Genomic DNA, 19,883 nt, shown 5'->3' on the forward strand with positions numbered 1-19,883 from the left:
CCAAAGGTAGTACCACACAAGTAAAACAATGCTAATTATTGTATAGTTCATTACATATCAAAATGTTAAACGATGGACTTCTAGCAATAGTAGGACCAACAAACCACAAACTAAATATAAGATTATACTGATGGTTGGATGGCATCACTGACTCAATGGACATGAGTTTGAGTAAGCTCTGGGAGTCGGTGATGGACAGGGAAGCCTGGCGTGCTGCAGTCCATGCGCTCACAAAGTCAAATACAACTGAGCTACTGAACTGAACTGATCTTGCTCTGTACAACACTGATTTTTTTTAAAAATTGTCCCTTGTATAGTACCAATTATTTCTCTTTTTTTCCACCAGTGGAACCGGGGAAAAAAAAAAAAAAAAGGCATCAAAGCAGTCCAGGAAGATAATTCTAAGGGAGAATCTTTGCTCAGAGAATACAATTCATAAACAAGCTAGGACCCTTTGGGAATTAAGAGAATGAGCAGAAAACTTTGTCTTCTGGAAAAAGAATACCAAGCTACAGTGGCTGTGATAACAACACTGATAAAACATTTAACAGCTACTGATGAATACTGGGCACATCAAAACTGGTCTTACAGAACAGGAAATAGGAAGTTCTAGAGACATTCAGAGCAAGGCATTTTATCTTCTATTTTTGCTCAACTATTTATTCTTTATGGCTGGCTTCAACATCACTCAAAATAAAAATACTGTAACTACAGTCACAGTTTACTGTTTAACGAAAGGCAAATAATTAATTGACGTCTATCTATTTGCTGATGCTTCCCTTGTGGCTCAGATGGTAAAGCGTCTGCCTGCAATGCAGGAGACCTGGGTTCGATCCCTGGGTCGGGAAGATCCCCTGGAGAAGGAAGTGGCAACTCAGTCCACTATTCTTGCCTGGAAAATCCCATGGACAGAGGAGCCTGATGGGCTACAGTCCATGGGTTGCAGAGAGTTAGATACGACTTAGCAACTAAACAACAACAACATTTGCTAATATACTGGGCCGTGTTGCTGTTTCCCACATTTCTCCTTTCCCCTGTTCCTAAACATAAGGAAGTGTGTGCGTGGCTGTCAAACAGGTGTCGTTTCAGAAGGTGGAGAAACTTTTTCTATTCCACTAAATGGGGCCCACCCTTTTTAAAGCTAATAACCTAACATTTCCATAAAGGGACCAAATTTTCTCCTTTTACAATGAGAAAGTGCTAAAAATTAAAGCAAGTTCACACTGGTATGTATCAACTGAACCTCAAGTCAGATCCTTTCTTGAAATGAAATTTTCCTTTTTTAAAAAAAGGCAGAATGTTTACAATGAGAGTCCTGGAGGGGTAGGAAGGAATGGAAGAAGGAAAAACTAAGACATAGGATGGGCCACCAAGGCTTTAAGTGCTGGAGGGCTGGGATCTGAAGACAAACCACCCACCTCACACGCAGCCTATCTGGCCTCGAAGAACCCCCGGCAAGACAATGACATTCCTGACCCTGACCCACGACCAACCAGGGCTGGTGGGTGCTTGGAGATGTTTCTAGGAGGGGGACAGGTTGTCCAAGTCACCCAAGTGACTATTACACTTTATTTCTCAAGAGGGGGAGACCAGACCACAGCTAATGAATACTAAGGTAAAGCAAACTAATTCATCAAGATCTAAACCACAACAGGGACCTGCCTGAATGAAGTCAGACCTGCCTGTCATTTATAGAAAATTATCAGGAATGCTTTAAATGAATGTTAATCTGTGGGATTCCAGCAATGATATAATATATAGAAGTCTTATCTCTCTAAAGGCAGCCTAACAGGGGGACAGGAGAAATGTGCTGCCAGATGAAAGAAACTCCAGAGAAGACAGATATTAATAGATACTTGATTAAGGTTCTGCTTCCATACTGCCCCAGAGTCCACAGTAAAATAAGCATTTCTCATTTTTAAACAAAGCAGACTCTGAATTAATATGAGATTTACAAAATACCAGCACAAGCATTGTTTAAGGCTTCTACAGTCTTGCCTGTTAAAAATACTGGGAAATATCAGTGATGTTCTAAAAATAAATGTCTGAAAGAAAAAAAAAAGAAAAGAAAAAGAAAAATACTAGGAAAATAATGGTCAAAATGTACTTTATTGTAGGCTATCTAAATACAAAAAGAACTGAAGATAAAGCTTTAAACTGTTTCTAACAATTATATTATTAGTAATAATAACTATTATTCTGAATAAAGATAGATAGAATAATTATATAAATTCATCAGGAACCAAGATTTTCAATGTGAAAAAAAAAAAAAACCTTATAAAGCCCAACATATTAAGTAAAAATCCTCTAATCCTAAATATAAACTGGAACTGTCCATATGAAATCAATGCTTTTCTTTAAAAAATAGGATTTTTTTTACAAAAAGGTTTTCCTCAGCTCTGCATTTTAAAAAGTCCTAGAAACAAAGACTCACTCAGTAGCAATGAGCAACCTTAGTGCCTAGACTGTGATCTAAATTTGATTTCTCACTAAGGAAACCAGGGCCACTTGGCAATACAGCTGACTCCAGGTCTAAGGCAGAAACTATATAAGATGAGCCCAGAAATATATCTCCTATATTATAACCCACTTCCAAAAAAGCACCACCATATATAACTACTTTCTCCCTTTCACTTTAGTAACAGCCTCCCTGCCAAGGAAAGTTCCTTAAGACTTACAAAGTCCTCTCCCCGCTTCCAGAATAATCTAGCCCTAAAGGGGCCAAGGAAGGCAGAGATCCCCATTCTTGGGGTGGGCACTGGGTGTCAGAGCTACAGGGGGCAGGGAGGGCATCCACAGATGAGAGGGGGCAGCCCCAAGTGGAAAGGCATGGGGCCGCTAGAGTCTGAGAGTGAGTGATGAGCTGGGCAGACACTAAGGGTACAAGAGAGGGTTCAGTTACAAACAGGGGCAATGAGCAAGTAAGTGAATAAATGACGAATCATGGGAACTGGGTTTTTCACTGTTGGAGAAGTGAGGTACAAATACTGAAAGGGAGAAAACTGCAATGAACCCTAAGGTGTTGAACTGGAATGGAGATATTAATATGGGCTTATAGTTTTCAAAACACATAGATATAGGAGTAAATTAGTAGATACAGGTATGTCTGTGTGCACCTAGAAGCCTAAATCTTGGCTTTCAGACACCACTCCCCACTAAAAGGAACCAGGATGGAGAAATGGGACAATGGAAAGTTCAAGATAAGCCTGGAATATCCTCTTATGCCCAAAGCAAGAGCATGCTAACAATAATAAAGAATAATAGGAACATGTTAAAAGGACACAGAAGCCAGCTTGAAGGGATTCCCACTGGCCAAAGTGAGGACAACATGAGCATCAGAATAAGTAACGGATTAAAAGACACTGCTCCTTGGAAGAAAAGCTATGACAAACCCAGACAGTATGTTAAAAAGCAGAGACATCACTTGGCTGACAAACGTCCATCTAGTCAAAGCTATGGTTTTTCCAGTAGTCATGTACAGATGTGAGAGTTGGACCATAAAGAAAGCTGACTGCTGGATTAACTGATGCTTTTGAACTATGGTGCTGGAGAAGACTCTTGAGAGTCCCTTGGACAGCAAGGAGATCAAACCAGCCAATCCTAAAGGAAATTAACCCTGAATATTCATTAGAAGGACTGCTGCTGCTGCTGAAGCTGAAGCTCCAATACTTTGGCCTCCTGGTGCAAAGAGCTGATTCACTGGAAAAGACCCTGAGAAAGACTGAAAGCAGAAGGAGAAGGGAGTGACAGAGGATGAGACAGTTGGATGCAACTCAACGGAAATGAGTTTGAGTAAACTCCAGGAGATTCTGGAGGACAGGAAAGCCTGGCATGTTGCAGTCCATGGGGTCACAAAGAAGCAGACAGGACTGAGCGACTGAACAACAACAAAATACATTGGATAAAATGGGAAATAATGAATCTGTACTGAGACAGATAAACATATAGGAACACTGATTAGGAACAGAACATTTGCATAATTTCAATGCTCTTCTCCCCAAAACGCCTATTAATAATAAGGGAAAGAGGAATAAGTTGACAGTAAAGAAACCCTTGATCAAGTGAGTCAAGCTGACTTCCTCAGCTGTGAGAAAAACAGAGACTGGGTGCCACTGGCAGGGTGCGCCAAGAAGACAGGACGTCCGCAACATCCTTTCAAAGATGCCTAACTCGAATCTGCTGGGGAGAAGACACCCGAGAGCCCCAACCTGAGGGACACACTGTGAAATAAGAGTGTCAGGGTCATGAAAGGCAAGGAGAGACTATTCTAGAACTCTCCAGAAGGAGGCTCATGACATGACGTGACAGCTAAAGGCAACAAGTGATTCTGTGATATAAAGGATAACTGATAAAACTTGCACACGGTGTAAGGACTAGATGGGGTTAACATTAACATGAAAGATATTTTTCTGGTTTTGAGGATTATATTTTGGTTATGGAGGACACAATGTCCTTGTTTGCAAGAAATACACACTAATGTATTAAGGGGTATAGGTTGGCAACTTACTCTTAAACAGTTCAGAAAAAAGTATTGCGTCTGCTTTTTTTTTTAATAAGCTTGTAACTGTTTCAAAACTTTTATAGAAGCTTTTGCACAGCAAAGGAAACCACGAACAAAATGAAGAAAAGACAACCTACCGACTGAGAGAGAATATTTGCAAACAATGTGACTGACAAGGGATTAATATCCAATGTGTACAAAAAGATCATGCAACTCAGTAACAACAACAAAGAATAACCCAATAAAATTGGGCAGAAGACCTAAACAGACATTTCTCCAAAAACATACAGATAGCCAACAGGCACATGAAAATACGCTCAACACTGCTAACTAGCAGAGAAATGCAAACCAAAACTACAATGAGATATCACATCACACGGTCAGCAGGGCCATCAAAGTCTATGAATAATAAATGTCGGAGAAGGTGTGGAGAAAAACGAACAGTACATCACTGTGGAGAACAGTATGGAAGTTCCTCAGAAAACTAAAAGTAGAATTACCTTATGATCCAGCAATCCCACTCCTAGGCATATAGCTGAACAAAACTCTAAAATAGATACATGTACCCCAATGTTCATACAGCACTCTTTACAATAGCCAAGACATGGACTCAACCTATATGTCCATCAACAGATAAATGGACAAAGAATATGTGGCATATAAAGTCACTGGAATACTACTCAGCCATAAAAGGATGAAATAATGCCATTTGCAGCAACAGGGATGGACCTAGAGACTATCATATTAAGAGAAGACAGAGAAAGACGAATATTCTATCACATGTGTAATCTAAACAACAGTACAAATGACCTGATTTACAAAACCAACTCAGAGAGAAAGAAAACAATCTGACGGCTACCAAAGGGGAAGGTGGTGAGATAAACTGGGAGTATGGGATTAACAGATGCATACTACCATATATAAAATAAACAAGGATTTACTGTACAGCACCGGGAACTATATTCAGTATCTTGTAAAAGCTAAAATGGAAAAGAATCAGAAAAGGACCAAAAAAACCCAAAAACCTGAGTAGTACAAATCACCCTAAAAACCATCTCAACTTTTAGGATTTGGGTCCCTGAAACTGCAAAATGAATTTCTTTTGCATCTCTTTGTATTTGGGCCATAGTCTTTTCTACAGAACAGTGGAGGCCAAGGTCTAAGAAGCAGGAAAAAAAGGAGTATATGGTGTTAAACAAAAATACCTTTCTCTCTCTTTTTTGCCCAGCACATACAGTTAAACTGAAGTAACTCCAAAGTACACTGTAAGTCACAGCATGCACTTTCAATGGGGGATGAAAACTGGTTCTTGGTGGGGGAGGCAGGTATGAAAACAATCTTACATTACAATGGTTTAGAGACCCCCAAAGCTGAACCCTACTTAACAAAACTGTTCTCCTTAGTATTCAGTTCGTCTCACTGGCTTGTCTTGGGCTTCACGGGAGCAGCACTGGTGTGGAAAACATAACTAATGTGTGCAAGACCAGTGTTCCATAACCACGGTGACAGGTGGCTCAGGTCCTGTGACTGGAAGACTGTATCAAGTGCTCAACTTCGAGGTCATGTTAAGAGGTGATCTGCGTGTGCCAGGAGCCACCATAGGCTGCCTTGTGGATGCTGTTTATGTATGATTCTGAGAGCTTCTGTCCATAGCTCAGGCTTTGAGAATTAAATAAAAACAGTTTCTAACTTAAAGAGTTATTATGCAACACATCATTAAGTACATCAAGCGCTGCACTGAAAAAACATCAACATACCTGACTATCAGGGGCTTCCCTGATGGCTCAGAGGGTGAAGAATCTGCCTGCAATGCAGGAGACCTGGGTTTGATCCCTGGGTTGGGAAGATCTCGTGGAGAAGGGAATGGCTATCCACTCCAGTATTCTGGCCTGGGAAATCCCATGGACTACTGTAGCCTGGCGAGCTACAAGTCCATGGGACTGCAGAGTTGGACATGACTGAGCAACTAACACTTTCACCTGACTACCAGCTAATTAAAAGTTATCTTCTCTTACCAAGGAAAAGTTAAATTCACTGAAAATACTTTTTTTTTTTTCTGAAAATACTTTTTAAGAAAATTTTCAAGTGTTTTACTTTCACTGGAAAAGTGAGTTTTGAATGTTTTTAAAAAACTTTTGATTACAGTTATGTATTTAAATCAATCGCCAACTGGCATGTATAATTTGATACACTACAATTTATTCAAGAGTATAACATTAAATGCTATGCAGCAGATACAAAGTTAAAGGTTAGTAGTTTTTTCATGCAAGCTGCTAGGCTTGAAGGATCTCACTTCCCCAACCAGGGATTGAACCTGGGTCCCAGCGGTGAAAGCCCAGAGTCCTAACTACTAGGTCACCAGAATTTCCTAATTTAACTCTTGACTTAAAAGTACGTACTTATTCTTAACCCTGAACTGAATTTTAAAAATAAGGTTTATACTTTTTTTACGTATGAAGCCCAGATATTCATGGAGTACATAATAAATATGCAATATACCAGCAGTATTAACATTTTCAGTTCAGTTCAGTTGCTCAGTCATGTCTGACTCTTTGCGTCCCCATGGACTGTAGCACACCAGTCTGCATGTCTGGGCTTCATACGTAAAAAAGTATAAACCTTATTTTTAAAATTCAGTTCAGGATTAAGAATAAGTAAGTACTTTTAAGTCAACAGTTAAATTAGAAAATTCTGGTGACCTAGTAGTTAAAGACTCTGGGCTTTCACTGCTGCAACCCAGGTTCAATCCCTGGTTGGGGAACTGAGATCCTTCAAGCCAAGCAGCTTGCATGAAAAAACTACTAACATTTAACTTTGTATCTGCTGCATAGCTTTTAATGCTATACTCTTGCATAAACTGTTATAAATTAACATTTTATGGAGGGGCAATTAGGGAAAAAGTCTAAAAAGTTTCTTAAGGGAGTGATAATAAAAAAAAACTTGAGACACACTGTGTTTCAATAAGATCTATCAGGTGGGAAAGTGAGCCCACCAAGACATTCAAGTGACACGGTGTGCAGCACCCACCTCAGCACCGAGCACTGAGTCGTCAAGTGGGTTCCTCAGCTCACCAACAGCACGGGGTGTTGAGCACGCATGGAGAGAACTTTGCCTCATACGTATAAGAGGGAGTGAGGCAAGGAAACAAACAAGCACGCTCAAGAACACAACCTCCCTCATGGTCCAGTGGTTAAGAGTCTGCCTGCCAATGCAAGGGACATCCAGTTCGATCCTTGGTCCAGAAGGATCCCACATGCCTTGGAGCAACCAAGCCCAAGTACAGCAACTCCTGAGCCTGCATTCTAGAACCTCCGACCAAAGCAACAGAAGCCACCGCAGCGAGAAACCCATGCACTGCAACTAGAGAGTAGCCCCTGCTTGCCACAACTAGAGAAAAGCTCTCACGGCAATGAAAGCCCAGCGCAGCCAAAAAGAACACTTTCTATAAATAAATAAAAAGTAAAAACAAACAAAGGAAACTCAGGACTACGTGAACCATGATCACAGCTGAGGCTTTTATGAGCACCTTGGCCCCATGTCATCCTGTTGCTTGGATGTGGGGTGATTCCTGCTGATGCATTTAATACTGCACTTAAGAAAGCCCACAAAGAAGATAACAAAAACAGCAGTATCTGAAAGCCTGCCTCCAACACCCAAAAAGTAGAGAATCAGGATGCAAAAAAGCAGAGAATCAGAGGATGAAGGACATTTTTTTACACACAGTAACAAGGTCAGAAGCGTACAAACTTCCAAACATTTTTTCTTTTAAAATTGGTGCCTTTAACAGTCTTTGTTGACAGTACTAAAAATTTGGAGATGCCACAAAGATCACTCCTTCTTCCAGTCTAGATGTCTTGTATAAATGGGACTATAAACGGGACACTTTTACTCCAAGAAACTGTTCAATATATACGATTCTCGTGTATTTCCAAGCTCATGTTATACTAAAAACCAGTGTGAAGACCGGGGAGACGTCACAATTTCACCCATATTTTTTAGCATCTGCAATCTTTCCCAGGTGTCCTGAAAGAGGGAAAAGGTCATGACCTACAGGTCAAATCAACGATCATTAGGTGACACTAACAGAAGGTATTTAAATACCCTCTATAAGTACATATGGTACAGGATTAAATGTGCCTATTACTTGCAAGGTTATTTTTCATTTCACAAAATGGATTCTGAGCAGCATGAAAATTAGAACTGTCAAAACTAAAGTACTAAAACTTCTGTTTTTCCATCTTGTCTCAGGTTAAACTGATGTTTTCCATAGATTTATGAATAAACAAAACTGAAATAGTAACAAAGGGGAAAACACACACACACACTTGAGTCAATGCAATCTTCTATAAGAAGTGATTTTCACCATAATTTGCCCAGGAACCACATAACTGATGTAAACACAAAAATGCTGGGAATTTTCCTTGCCCAGAGGTGGTTTTTGAAAAGGACAAATGCATTTTAACATACATAATTTAGTTTGCAACAAACCACAAAAACAGAGGGAAGAAGTCTGAGAAAAAAGCATATACATATGCTGTAATGACCTGATCTGATGCCAGTGAAACACTATGAGATGTCTGAAGCACTCACAATGCTCTATTGTTCAGTCACTCAGTCGTGTCTGACTCTTCGTGACCCAATGGACTGTAGCCCACCAGGCTCCTGTCCATGGGATTTTTCCAGCCAAGAATACGGGAGTGGGTTGCCATTTCCTTCTACAGGGGATCTTCCCGACCCAGGGATCGAACCCACATCTCCTGCACTGGCAGGCAGATTCAAAAGGTTAAAGGTTTGCTTTCTTTTTTCCCACTCAATGGTTGCCTTTATTTTACTGGCAGTTTGACATCCTAGTTCCTTTTGTATTCTTAACTGCCATGATGCTCAGCAAATAAAAACTATGTGAGACTAAGCGCCTATGGCTTCTAACGGTGGCTGCAGTCACAGGCCTCAAGAGTGCTTCTCAGAGACTCTGGGGAGGCAGAGGTCTGCTGCCTGCATCAAGCAAGGTTACATGCAAATGTCACCAGAACTCCCTGGGATCAATGTGATGATCAGTGAAATGAGTCTCCAGATTTCTCTCACAATGGACAGGGCCAAGTTTCTTAAAGGGGAATCAAGTCTGTTCCCCCTCTGCCACCAAACAAAGCAGCATGAAAGGCAGTCAGTGGTGTTTGCTAGAATGGACAGAGAGAGACTGGGTACACCTGCCAGTGAACTGACATTAGCATGGCTCTCTGGTGACCAGACTTTGCTCAATTACAATGGCAGGGCCACCAGGGACTTTTAATTATTAAAAGGTAAACCATATGCCAGAGTAACAGAAGACAGCGCAGTGATCAAGAATGGCAGGAAACGGTAGCTCTTCATCTGTTTCTACTTGACATTTTGATACTCAGAAGACCTTTTCTTGAAGAAGAAAAAACTATATGCAATTAACAATAAACCTGAGGAAATGATATAGCTAAACATGCCTCAGCAACCAAACTCCTGTGTAGAAATTTACTCAGGAGATAAATATATATGAAATTTTAGATGAAGAACTCATACAACTTTACTGCTGACTTACTCTAACAATGGCACTTCTTTAGGTCCGTTTCTTTAACCGTTAAAAAAAAAGAAGGCAATCAGAAAAAAAGATTAAAAAAACAAAAAAAGGTAGTCATGCTTGTCATTAATCAAAATGTAATAAAACATTATAATATTCTGAGAGCCAAAGTAAATTCAAAAGAAAACACATATGGCCTCTGTATCAAATAGCAATAACAAGTCGGCTAAAAAACTGAACATGAAGACCTACAACCACATCATAAGTGGTAACAGTTTATGAATGCAACTTCTGACACACATACATACTCTCTCCAAACCAAAACAGACATCTATATATTAAAAAAATTAAGTATTGTCTTGATGCTAAAAGATATAAGGATTAAAATTATAATTTCACAGGTTTAGAATGTTAAAAATAGAACTTTAGCTTCTACCTTCATACAGTTTCTTAAATCAGTCTTCTCCTTGCAATAGCTTTGGCCAACATTCAAGTTCAATTCTTATTCTCACCGCTTTAAAACATACTATAACACCTTTCCACCATTCTCTTCCCCTCTACTCTCTATGCCATCCAACTTACATATTGCTGTCAGATTAATCCCTTCAAAGTACAGATCTAATCATATCACTCACTTAAGGGCGGGGAGGGGAAGTAGCAGCAGCTTCAAAATTTTCCAGTTAATTAGCTGAAATTCCTTATCCTAGCACTCAGGACACTGTGGTCCCAAGCTTCTTCCTTACCCTATAGTCAAATAGAACTGCACTAGGCCTTGTTTCCCATCATTTCTGGCTTTGCTCCAGTGGTCTGCCTTGCTTCCAGTCTCTCACCTATTCGTTCAAAGGCTCATGTGACCTCCCAGAAACTCACTAGTGTTTTCCCAGACACCCTGAAGAAGCTACACCATATCCCTCTCTGGAAACGTCAAGGCACTGGCCTTAGCAGCAAGGTGTGAGAGCTGGTGTGCAACGGTCATTCCCCCGTAGGTCCCTTGACAGAATGACCTGTATCCTACTTACTCGGGCTTCATGTAGCCTATCTCACGACTGGGAGCTCAGATTCTTCTGAGAAATACCTCTAAGGAACTGACTGAGGCAGGAGAGTCATGATTAAGACACTGGTTTACGGCTTATGGAAATGTCATTAGTATAACTTTTGCATATAAAAGTGTCATAGCCACAACAAATTAAGCTCCTATGTTTCATGTCAGATCTTTGCAACCTTTCAAGCAAGAAATAAAGTTAATCTCGTAATGGCACAATGTTTCAGTGAACAGATTTTTATCCAGCTAATCTCTATATGAAATATAAAATTTCTGAGAAGAGACTGTATAGAAGGTTTAAAAAAAAAAAAAAAGGGTGTCACATCAGCTCTCAGATTGCTGTTAACATGGATGACCAGACCTTAAAGCAGAATTCTAGAAGCGTCAGTTGGTGAATGAGTACGGAAACCCACTATAAAGGCAGGCAACCTGGCCCTGTGGACAGAGCACTGGGAGGCAGGAGCCCTGGGTTCTACACGTGTGACCAAGCACAACTCACTTAACCTGCCGGTCCTCGGCTCCCGTACTTGTCCGACTAAGAACTGGACCTGATGAACTCCAAGACCCACTTCCAACACTTGAAAATTCTATAAGTGTAATAATACATATCTTCACTGGATGACTGTTAATGAGAGGTGTGACAGAAGGCTGTAACTCCCTGCAATATGTAATCTTTCAATTTTATTAAAAAAATTTATGTAACTCCACAAATCTTCAACTTAAAAAAGCTCATCTATTTAGGGCTACTGCATTTTCAAATAAGCTTCCAAATTAAACATAAATAAATAGACAACAGTAAAAAGCTATCTTTGAGGACTAAGAAAAATAAATCTAAGGGGAAAACAAAAATATATCCCCCCAAATTTCAGACCACTGCAAGTACTGCTAAATAACACTTCAAGAAAAAGTGAATTTTCCAACAGAAATTTAAGATGCCAGAGTTATAAAACTGTCAGGTAAACAGTGGAAATAAAGTGGTAAAATGTTTCTTGCAAGCTTTTCTGGATTTCTTGTCTAACAAAATATACTGATTCAAGATATAGGGATATGAAAAGCAAAAATTTCAGAATTCCTCAGACAAGAAACTAGCGTGTTAGGAGTCTATATACCATTAAGCTAGCCTAACTTCAACTCTCTCTCCCTTTTCTTAAAGGCTTCACATAGGTGGCTGTAAGCATAAGTCATGAGTTGAAGTTCTCTCAGTTTCCAGTTAGGACTGTGGGTTGGCCATGGCTTGACGGTGCCAGTAACTAGAGGTTACCAGCACTCAGCCAGAACAAAAGTATACTGTGTGGTGCTGGAACAGCTCTGAAAAGCATTTTCTCAAAATGCTGGAGGAAAAAAAGGTTTTTCTAGAAAATATGGACAATTAATTGATTTAAGGAACTAAAGAGCCTCTTGATGAAAGTGAAACAGAAGAGTAAAAGTAGGCTTAAAGCTCAACATTCAAAAAATGAAGATCATGGCATCCAGTCCTATCACTTCATGGCAAGTAGATGGAGAAACAATGGAAGCAGGGACAGACTTATTTTCTTGGGCTCAAAAATCACTGCAGATGGCAGTTGTGGCCATGGAAATAAAAGACGCTTGCTCCTTGGAAGAAATGCTATGATCAACCTACACAGCATATTAAAAAGCAGAGACATTACTTTGCTAACAAAAGTCTGTCCAGTCAAAGCTATGGTTTTTCCAGTAGTTGTGTATGGATGTGAGAGTTGGACCATAAAGAAAGCTGAGCACCAAAGCATTGATGCTTTTGAACTGTGGAGTTGGAGAAGACTCCTAAGAGTCCCTTGGACTGCAAGGAGATCCAACCATTGAATCCTAAAGGAAATCAGTCCTGAATATTCATTGGAAGGACTGATGCTGAAGCTCCAATACTTTGGCCACCTGATGCGAAGAGCTGACTCATTAGCAAAGACCCTGATGCTGGGAAAGATTGAAGGCAAGAGGAGAAGGAGACAACAGAGGATGAGATGGTTGGATGGCATCACCGACTCAATGGACATGGGTTTGGTGATGGACAGGGAAGCCTGGCATGTTGTAGTCCATGGGGTTGCAAAGAGTCAGACACAACTGAGTGACTGAACTGGACCGAATTGATATGAAGCTCTATTTCCTAACTTCCCTGTCGTCCCCCATCTCCGCCATCAAGCCAAAAAGTTTTATCACAAACAGGGCTTGGGCTCCTCATTACGGCATTGCTGACTCTAGACTCAATGGATCTGTCTCACCTTCTGATGCTTTGATCGCATATCCTCCCTTCTTTTCACCAGGAGGCACGTCAAGCAGCTGCATGATTCTATCCAGAAGCCCATGGATTATCTCAAACCCAGGATTCTTGTTGTAATAAACAGCACAGAGATGCCTGTAGTTTCTTGCACCCACATCTGAAAAAATAAAAAAATAAAAGAAATGGTCAGAAGGATACGCTAATCATCACCTAAGAAGCTGATTTACCCCAACACAAACTCAGGCAAAATCAACAAAAAAGGACACCGATTAGTAAGCATACGGAGAAACAATCAACCTCAGAAAGACAAGATGATTTTTCAACCATCAAGTTCCCTGAAGTGTTTGTTTTTACTCGGGGGAGGTATGGAAAACCCTCAAGGCTGGCCCATGAACAATAGGCTTCATTGTGGTATGAACTGGTTTAGGATTTAGCAACATTTTTCAGAGCCTTAAAATTTCATACTCTTTAAGGCAGAAAACTATCCGAAAGAAATAATCTTAAATACAAAAAAAAGGATTCATACAGAAAGCTATAACTTCTACATAAAGCATTAGTTTCAACAGTGAAAATTAGAAACAACCCAAATTAGGAAATGGCTACACAGTTACAACACAATCACTCATCAGAATACTATGTGGCTAAAAGGCATCTTTGAAAGTGAAAGTGTTAGTCACTCAGTTGTGTACAACTCTTTGGGAGCCCATAGACTGCAGCCCGCCAAGCTCCTCTGTCATGGGATTTTCCAGACAAGAATACTGGAGTGGGTTGCCATTTCCTTCTCCAAAAAGCACCTTTATGAAGATTCATTATAGTAGGGCTAGAACAAATACTTATAACGGTAAATGAAACAAAAAAGGGAGGCCATGAAGTTCAAAAAGAAACAAAGCCAAGTAACACTGTCTAAAGAGTGCAGGCGGGTTGGAAAACTATGAAACAAGTAAGGGAGTGAAAGTGTTAGTTGCTCAGTTCTGCCCGACTCTGTGACCCCATGGACTGCAGCCCACCAGACTCCTCTGTTCATGGGATGTTCCAGGCAAGGACACTGGAGTGGGTTGCCATTTCCTTCTCCAGGGGATCTTTGCGACCCAGGGATCGGAACCTGGGTCTCTTGTGCTGCAGGCAGATTCTTTACTGACTGAGCTACCAGGGAAGTGACTGTCATCAAAGTCAGGACAGTGATTGTCCAGGTAAAGGAAGGTGATACGATAGAGATGGGTCTTACAGGCAGCTTAGGACACTGGCAACATTCCATTTCTTAACTTGGATGGTTAAACCAGTGTCTGCTTTATAATCTTTTTAAGTTATCTATGTCATATTTACACATCACAATTAAAGTATGAAAAAAACAGCAATTTAAGAAGGATACAACTACGTGAATGTAACCACAAACCAAAAAATTCCATTCACAGGAAAAAGTATGTAAAGAAATGTACCTGAATGTTAACAGAGGTAATGTTTGGGTAGGATTAATTTTTTTAAAGTTTATCTATTTTCCAACCTTCCTTAATTTTTTTTTCTACTTTGAAAATCAGAACAAACTTACGATATTTTAAAAAGTTATTTATTTGGTTTTGCCAGGTCTTAGTTACAGCATGTGAGATCTAGTTCACTAACCACGGATGGATTGAACCTGGGCCCCCTGCACTGGAGTGTGGAGTCTTAGCCACTAGACCACAAGGGAAGTCCCACAAATGTAATTTTTAAAAGAATCGCAAAAATGCAAATGACCAGATAACAAACTGGTTCACCCATACAATGGAATACTACTCAGCAATAAGGTAGTCTTGATAACTTAGATGTATCTCAAGGTACTAAGATGAATGAAAAGAAGCCAGTTTTATACAGCAATGTAAGTGGACAATGTAAGTCTATGCTGGAAAAGGGAAAACTAAGGCAACAGAGAGGGATTCCCAGGTGGCACGAGCAGGAAAGAACCTGGATGCAGAAGATTTAAGAGATGCGGGTTCGATCCCTGGGTCAGGAAGATCCCCTAGAGGAGGGCATGGCAACCCACTCCAGTATTCATGCCTGGAGAATCCCATGGACAGAGGAGCCTGGAGGACCACAATCCATAGGGTCGCAAAGAGTTGGACACGAGTGAAGGGACTTAGCATGCACACACTCAAGGCTACAGAGAACAAGATAGTCACCAGAGTTAGATGGGAGGTGGGGGAATGTGACTACATTGGGACAACATGTGGGTCTAGGGGCGTGATAGGACTGTTTTGTATCTGTAGTGATGATTAGAAAAATTTAAAACTAATTTATGAATAAATTAGCATACAAAGACAGACTCAAATTCATTGGAGATCATTTAACTTTCTAACAGATAAACACACTTGTGGCCCTTTAATAAATTCTGGAGGACACTGCTGCTCTACATAAACAACAAACGTTGGCTTCATTTTACCTTTCAAATTAGAAAAAGAACAAATTAATGTCTATCTGGGGGAACAAACAAAATAAAAAGCTGCTTCATATTAGCATGTATTGAGCAAAAGTTCTTCCACAGACTTATTCTCACAGCCATAATTTGCATAAAATATACAATATCTTTTGCCTTCCAGACATCCAAGTAAACAAATGAATATTTTAATGCATTGTGTTTTACTATTAAAGTAATGTAAAAATGAGTCCATAAATGGTAAAAGGAAAGGAAAACTAACATGAATGAATTATCTACTATGTGCCAGGACTTAGCAGCTATCAGCCTATTTGTCATCTTAATTCTCAACACAATTGTGTTAGCTAGGTTTTTATTGTATCATGAAAATGGACAGGGAAACTGTGATGGAGAAACAAAAGCTCAGAAAGGTTTTGCCCAAAGTCAAGCTAACTGCCTGGAGCTAGCTGTAATTAATTACACAGCTAATAAGTTACAAAACCAGGACTGGACCAGGACTGCCTAACTTTAAAACCCACACCCTCTCCACTGTACAGCAGAAATCTCTTAATCTCTAAAGGATTTAGAAGAAATCTCTAAAGGATTTAGATGAAGATAAAGAAAGTATAAGCGCAAACTTATGTATGAATGTACTTGTATAGTCAGAGATGTGCATTCTTGAAATGTTTTTGATATGTTAAACAGATGCTTTTATTTTCAAAAGTTTTCATGTTTAAGACTTTTAGTTAAGCAACTGAAATACATTATTTCTGAAAGTGAGTTAACTAAAGTTTCTAGCCATCATCAGTGTTGTAACTCATATAAATTATATTCTAAGCTAAACTTTGGACTGAACATACATAGCGAAATAACTGTCCCTGCCATGTAACATTTCTTAGCACCCACTATGTTCAAAACACTCTACACTAAGTATCCCTAGAGGGTAGAGGTCAGAGCCAGCATAGGGCCTGCACAGACTAAATGCTCAATGATTATTTTTTGAATAAATCAATAAAGCCTGGAAAGAAAGCAAAGCATATACAGAATTAAACAAGGCCAGGACCAGACAGTGGCCACATTCTAAGCCTGCCCAAGAGCCAGCTGATGTTGGAGAGTCAGTACTGTGCCAGTCTCATTGTCTATCACTTCCACGTATACGGATAAAGATATTTGCTATCTTAAAGCTATAATCGAAGCCATCAGAATAAAAATTAATATTACACCCAGGCAGGCATCAAACCTCACTAATCAACCACATGCATTAATTAAAATGAGGGAACTGATTGCTCTGTAGGAACACAGGCACACCGACACACAAACACACACACCCCTCTCTCCTCTCCACCTCTCCTCTTCTCCCTCTCTCTTCCCTCTCTCTGCTCACCCCACCCACCCCATCCCCCACCCCCCGCCCACTTCCCCTTGAAGAGAAAAACATGCAATGAAATAGAACTAATTTATCCCTTTCATATTACGGACTTGCTCCTGGGTATCTCTACCATGTGGTACCCATTTGTTGGTGTCACATGCTTCCACTTTAACACACAGATATGTATTGAGACTACGCTGCAGCCCCATTCTTGCTGTGAGAGAAGAGCCCCATGGTAATGCCACCATTCAGAGAGCTTAGTAACACAAACTGGAAGCTCTATTTTGGTAACCTTTGCCTTGGAATACTTCTGTCCTGATCTCCACATTATGTAAAACTTGCCTTTCTGATAAGAGGAACAACATCTGGTTTAAAGACTTAGAATTTTTTTTTTTAAATTGATTTTGATGATGAGAATAATGAAATTAGGATAAAAATACAGGACTTAAAAAAAAATTATACTCCAATCAAGAAAGGTTTCAGGATGTCTGCAGCATACACATATAGAGTAATAGGCTGTTTTTTTTTTAATTCAATGTCACAGTATTTTTAAGAAAGACCATTGATTTCAGGGCTTTATACTAAACCCACCATAAGAACTAGATTAAACGCACTGAAAAGGTGCCCTCTTGCAGCCCCCACCGATGGGCTGTTTTTTCTCTTCCAAATGCTACCCATCCCTCTAGACCTGCTTCATCATATCCTGCTAAAATACTTCCTCTGAATTAGCTGGATTGAATTGAAAGAGAAAAAAACCATATACTTCACTTCCACCCAGAAATGTCTTGGAGAAACTGCTAGGTTTAGTAAAATTTCCACTTCCTAGGATTTTGCACTGAGGGACAATATTACATCACAGGAAGTTCACTGACTGCATGCCACAAAATAAGAACTATTTAAATTTCATGCCAAAACTAGGGTTTGTTGGAAATGCTCAGTTCTTTATAACTCAGTTAACAGACCTCTTGTGTCATGCCATCACACAATTCTGCCTTTTAAATGGGCCTGCCAAGTATGTCAGCCTAAATTACCAGTGTCTTTCAGACTTCAAAGTAATGCCTGGAGAGGCTGATCTAAACCACCAAGAGGAGGGGTAGCTGCTACAACTCTGGAAGCTGCAAGAACATGCCAAATGATTTTATAAAGGAAGAAAAAAAGGGGAAAAGTGATACACAAAGTCCCTTAGTAAATGACTATTACATACAATTCAAATTTTTAGAACAGGCTTCTGCTTAGTGTAGACTCTCTTTCACCAAAGGACGAATGATTAAAAACAAATTAGGGGTGTTAGGTTAAGTTATCATAAATGGCACAGAACGGAAAAGGACAGAGTCTCCAGGTCAATCTTTCCATCTCTCTTCTCACATTCACAGAGAAGCCCAAATGAAGATACTAGGAGAAAGCCTACTGGGAAACCAACAAAGCTCCCAGGTCAGCTGGTGGCTGATACTGAGCTTGAGAATAACTGTCTGGCCAAGCTCAGAACATAACAAATCATCCTGATCGTTAGTTTATTCCATCCAACAAATTTCTTTAATATTGGTGGTACCCATGAGATGATAGCTTATATTGCAAATTTTACTTACCTTCAGAAAAAATTCGTAGTAGTCCTAATGATTCACAAAAGCTGTAAGAATCTCGTTAAGACATACACCGTTAAAAATTAGATCTAATGTGGAAGAACAGGAACTTTTAAGCACTTTTGATAGGACTGCAAATTTGTGTTTTTAAAAAAAAATCCTTTTTAGTAGAGAATTTGACAAGGTAGCAAACATTTAATGCTCAAACCTATGGACTGACCAACTTCAAAAAATACGTATTTGTATAAGGGTACTAGGATGCTCATTACAATAGATGTATTTTAGCAAAACCCTGGTAACAATCTAAAGTCATCATAACAGTCTGAGTAAACACATTACAGTATATCCACACAATGGAATGCTATGCAGCCATTAAAAAGAATGAGGTGCGGGGAGGGGGGCCCCTTCCCTGTTGTTCCAGTGGTTAAGACTCCACCTTCTAATGCAGGGGGGCACAAATTCAATCACTGGTAGGGGAATTAAGATCCCACATGCCGAAGCCAAGAAATAAAGAAAACACACACACACACAACAACAAGCAATGAGGTAGACAGAATGGATTCATAGGGCGAAAGTACAGAATAAGACAGAAAAAGCATAATTCTATTTGAATGAACACTAAAAAGTACCTGGATCTGCAGCTACACACAGAAATGTAAAACACACAGTTAAACATGTAGAGAATGTCTGGCAACTAATTAAAGGAGCAGGATTTGGGAAAAGGTGGACACGTGGTTTTATTTTTTAATGTGAAAATAGAATTACGGTTAAAAATATGCATTTGGGAAAGTTCTTAAGATATTACAAATACATTTGCAATTTTAAAAACAAACATAATAAAACTTAAGAACAATTTCCCTTAAAGCACTTCTATATTACAGCACTGAAGTAGAGACTTATCTTTTTCAAATAATGCTGAAGGCCAAGAAACAAATGTGAGGAAAAAAACTATGACCTTCTCAATGCATGAAGGAAAAAGCTACATCCTTATGGGTTGGCTTTTATTTTGTTAACATGAACCTGGAATGGATTTTTATCTATTAAAAAAATACAATATTCAACGCATGACAGAGCACATTATAGTCACGTTAGGAGATCTTAACTACGTTGAGCCAAATGTACTAAAATAACTTTCTGTATTAAAAATGATGTTATTTACCCAGTTAAGATGCCACCACACATGTGAATGATGCTACTTCAAATATTGTTAAGGTCAATGTTTCCTAC

General features: G+C 39.6%; 1 protein-coding gene across 3 annotated transcripts in view; it reads right to left on the bottom strand.

Moving 5' to 3' along the window:
- FARSB (phenylalanyl-tRNA synthetase subunit beta) overlaps positions 1–19,883 on the bottom strand; it is a 72,069-nt gene that overhangs the window by 12,071 nt on the left and 40,115 nt on the right. For 2 of the 3 annotated variants that reach the window (XM_042244305.2, XM_004004962.6), the window contains one exon: positions 13,323–13,478. In XM_042244305.2, coding sequence (XP_042100239.1) covers positions 13,323–13,478 — 156 coding nt within the window. Of the gene's footprint in view, positions 1–13,322; positions 13,479–18,667; positions 18,704–19,883 lie in introns of those variants that run through there. The other variant, XR_009599653.1, reaches the window with a different exon arrangement.

The sequence above is a fragment of the Ovis aries genome, chromosome 2, assembly GCF_016772045.2.
Source record: "Ovis aries strain OAR_USU_Benz2616 breed Rambouillet chromosome 2, ARS-UI_Ramb_v3.0, whole genome shotgun sequence".
NCBI classification, from domain to species: Eukaryota; Metazoa; Chordata; class Mammalia; order Artiodactyla; family Bovidae; genus Ovis; species Ovis aries.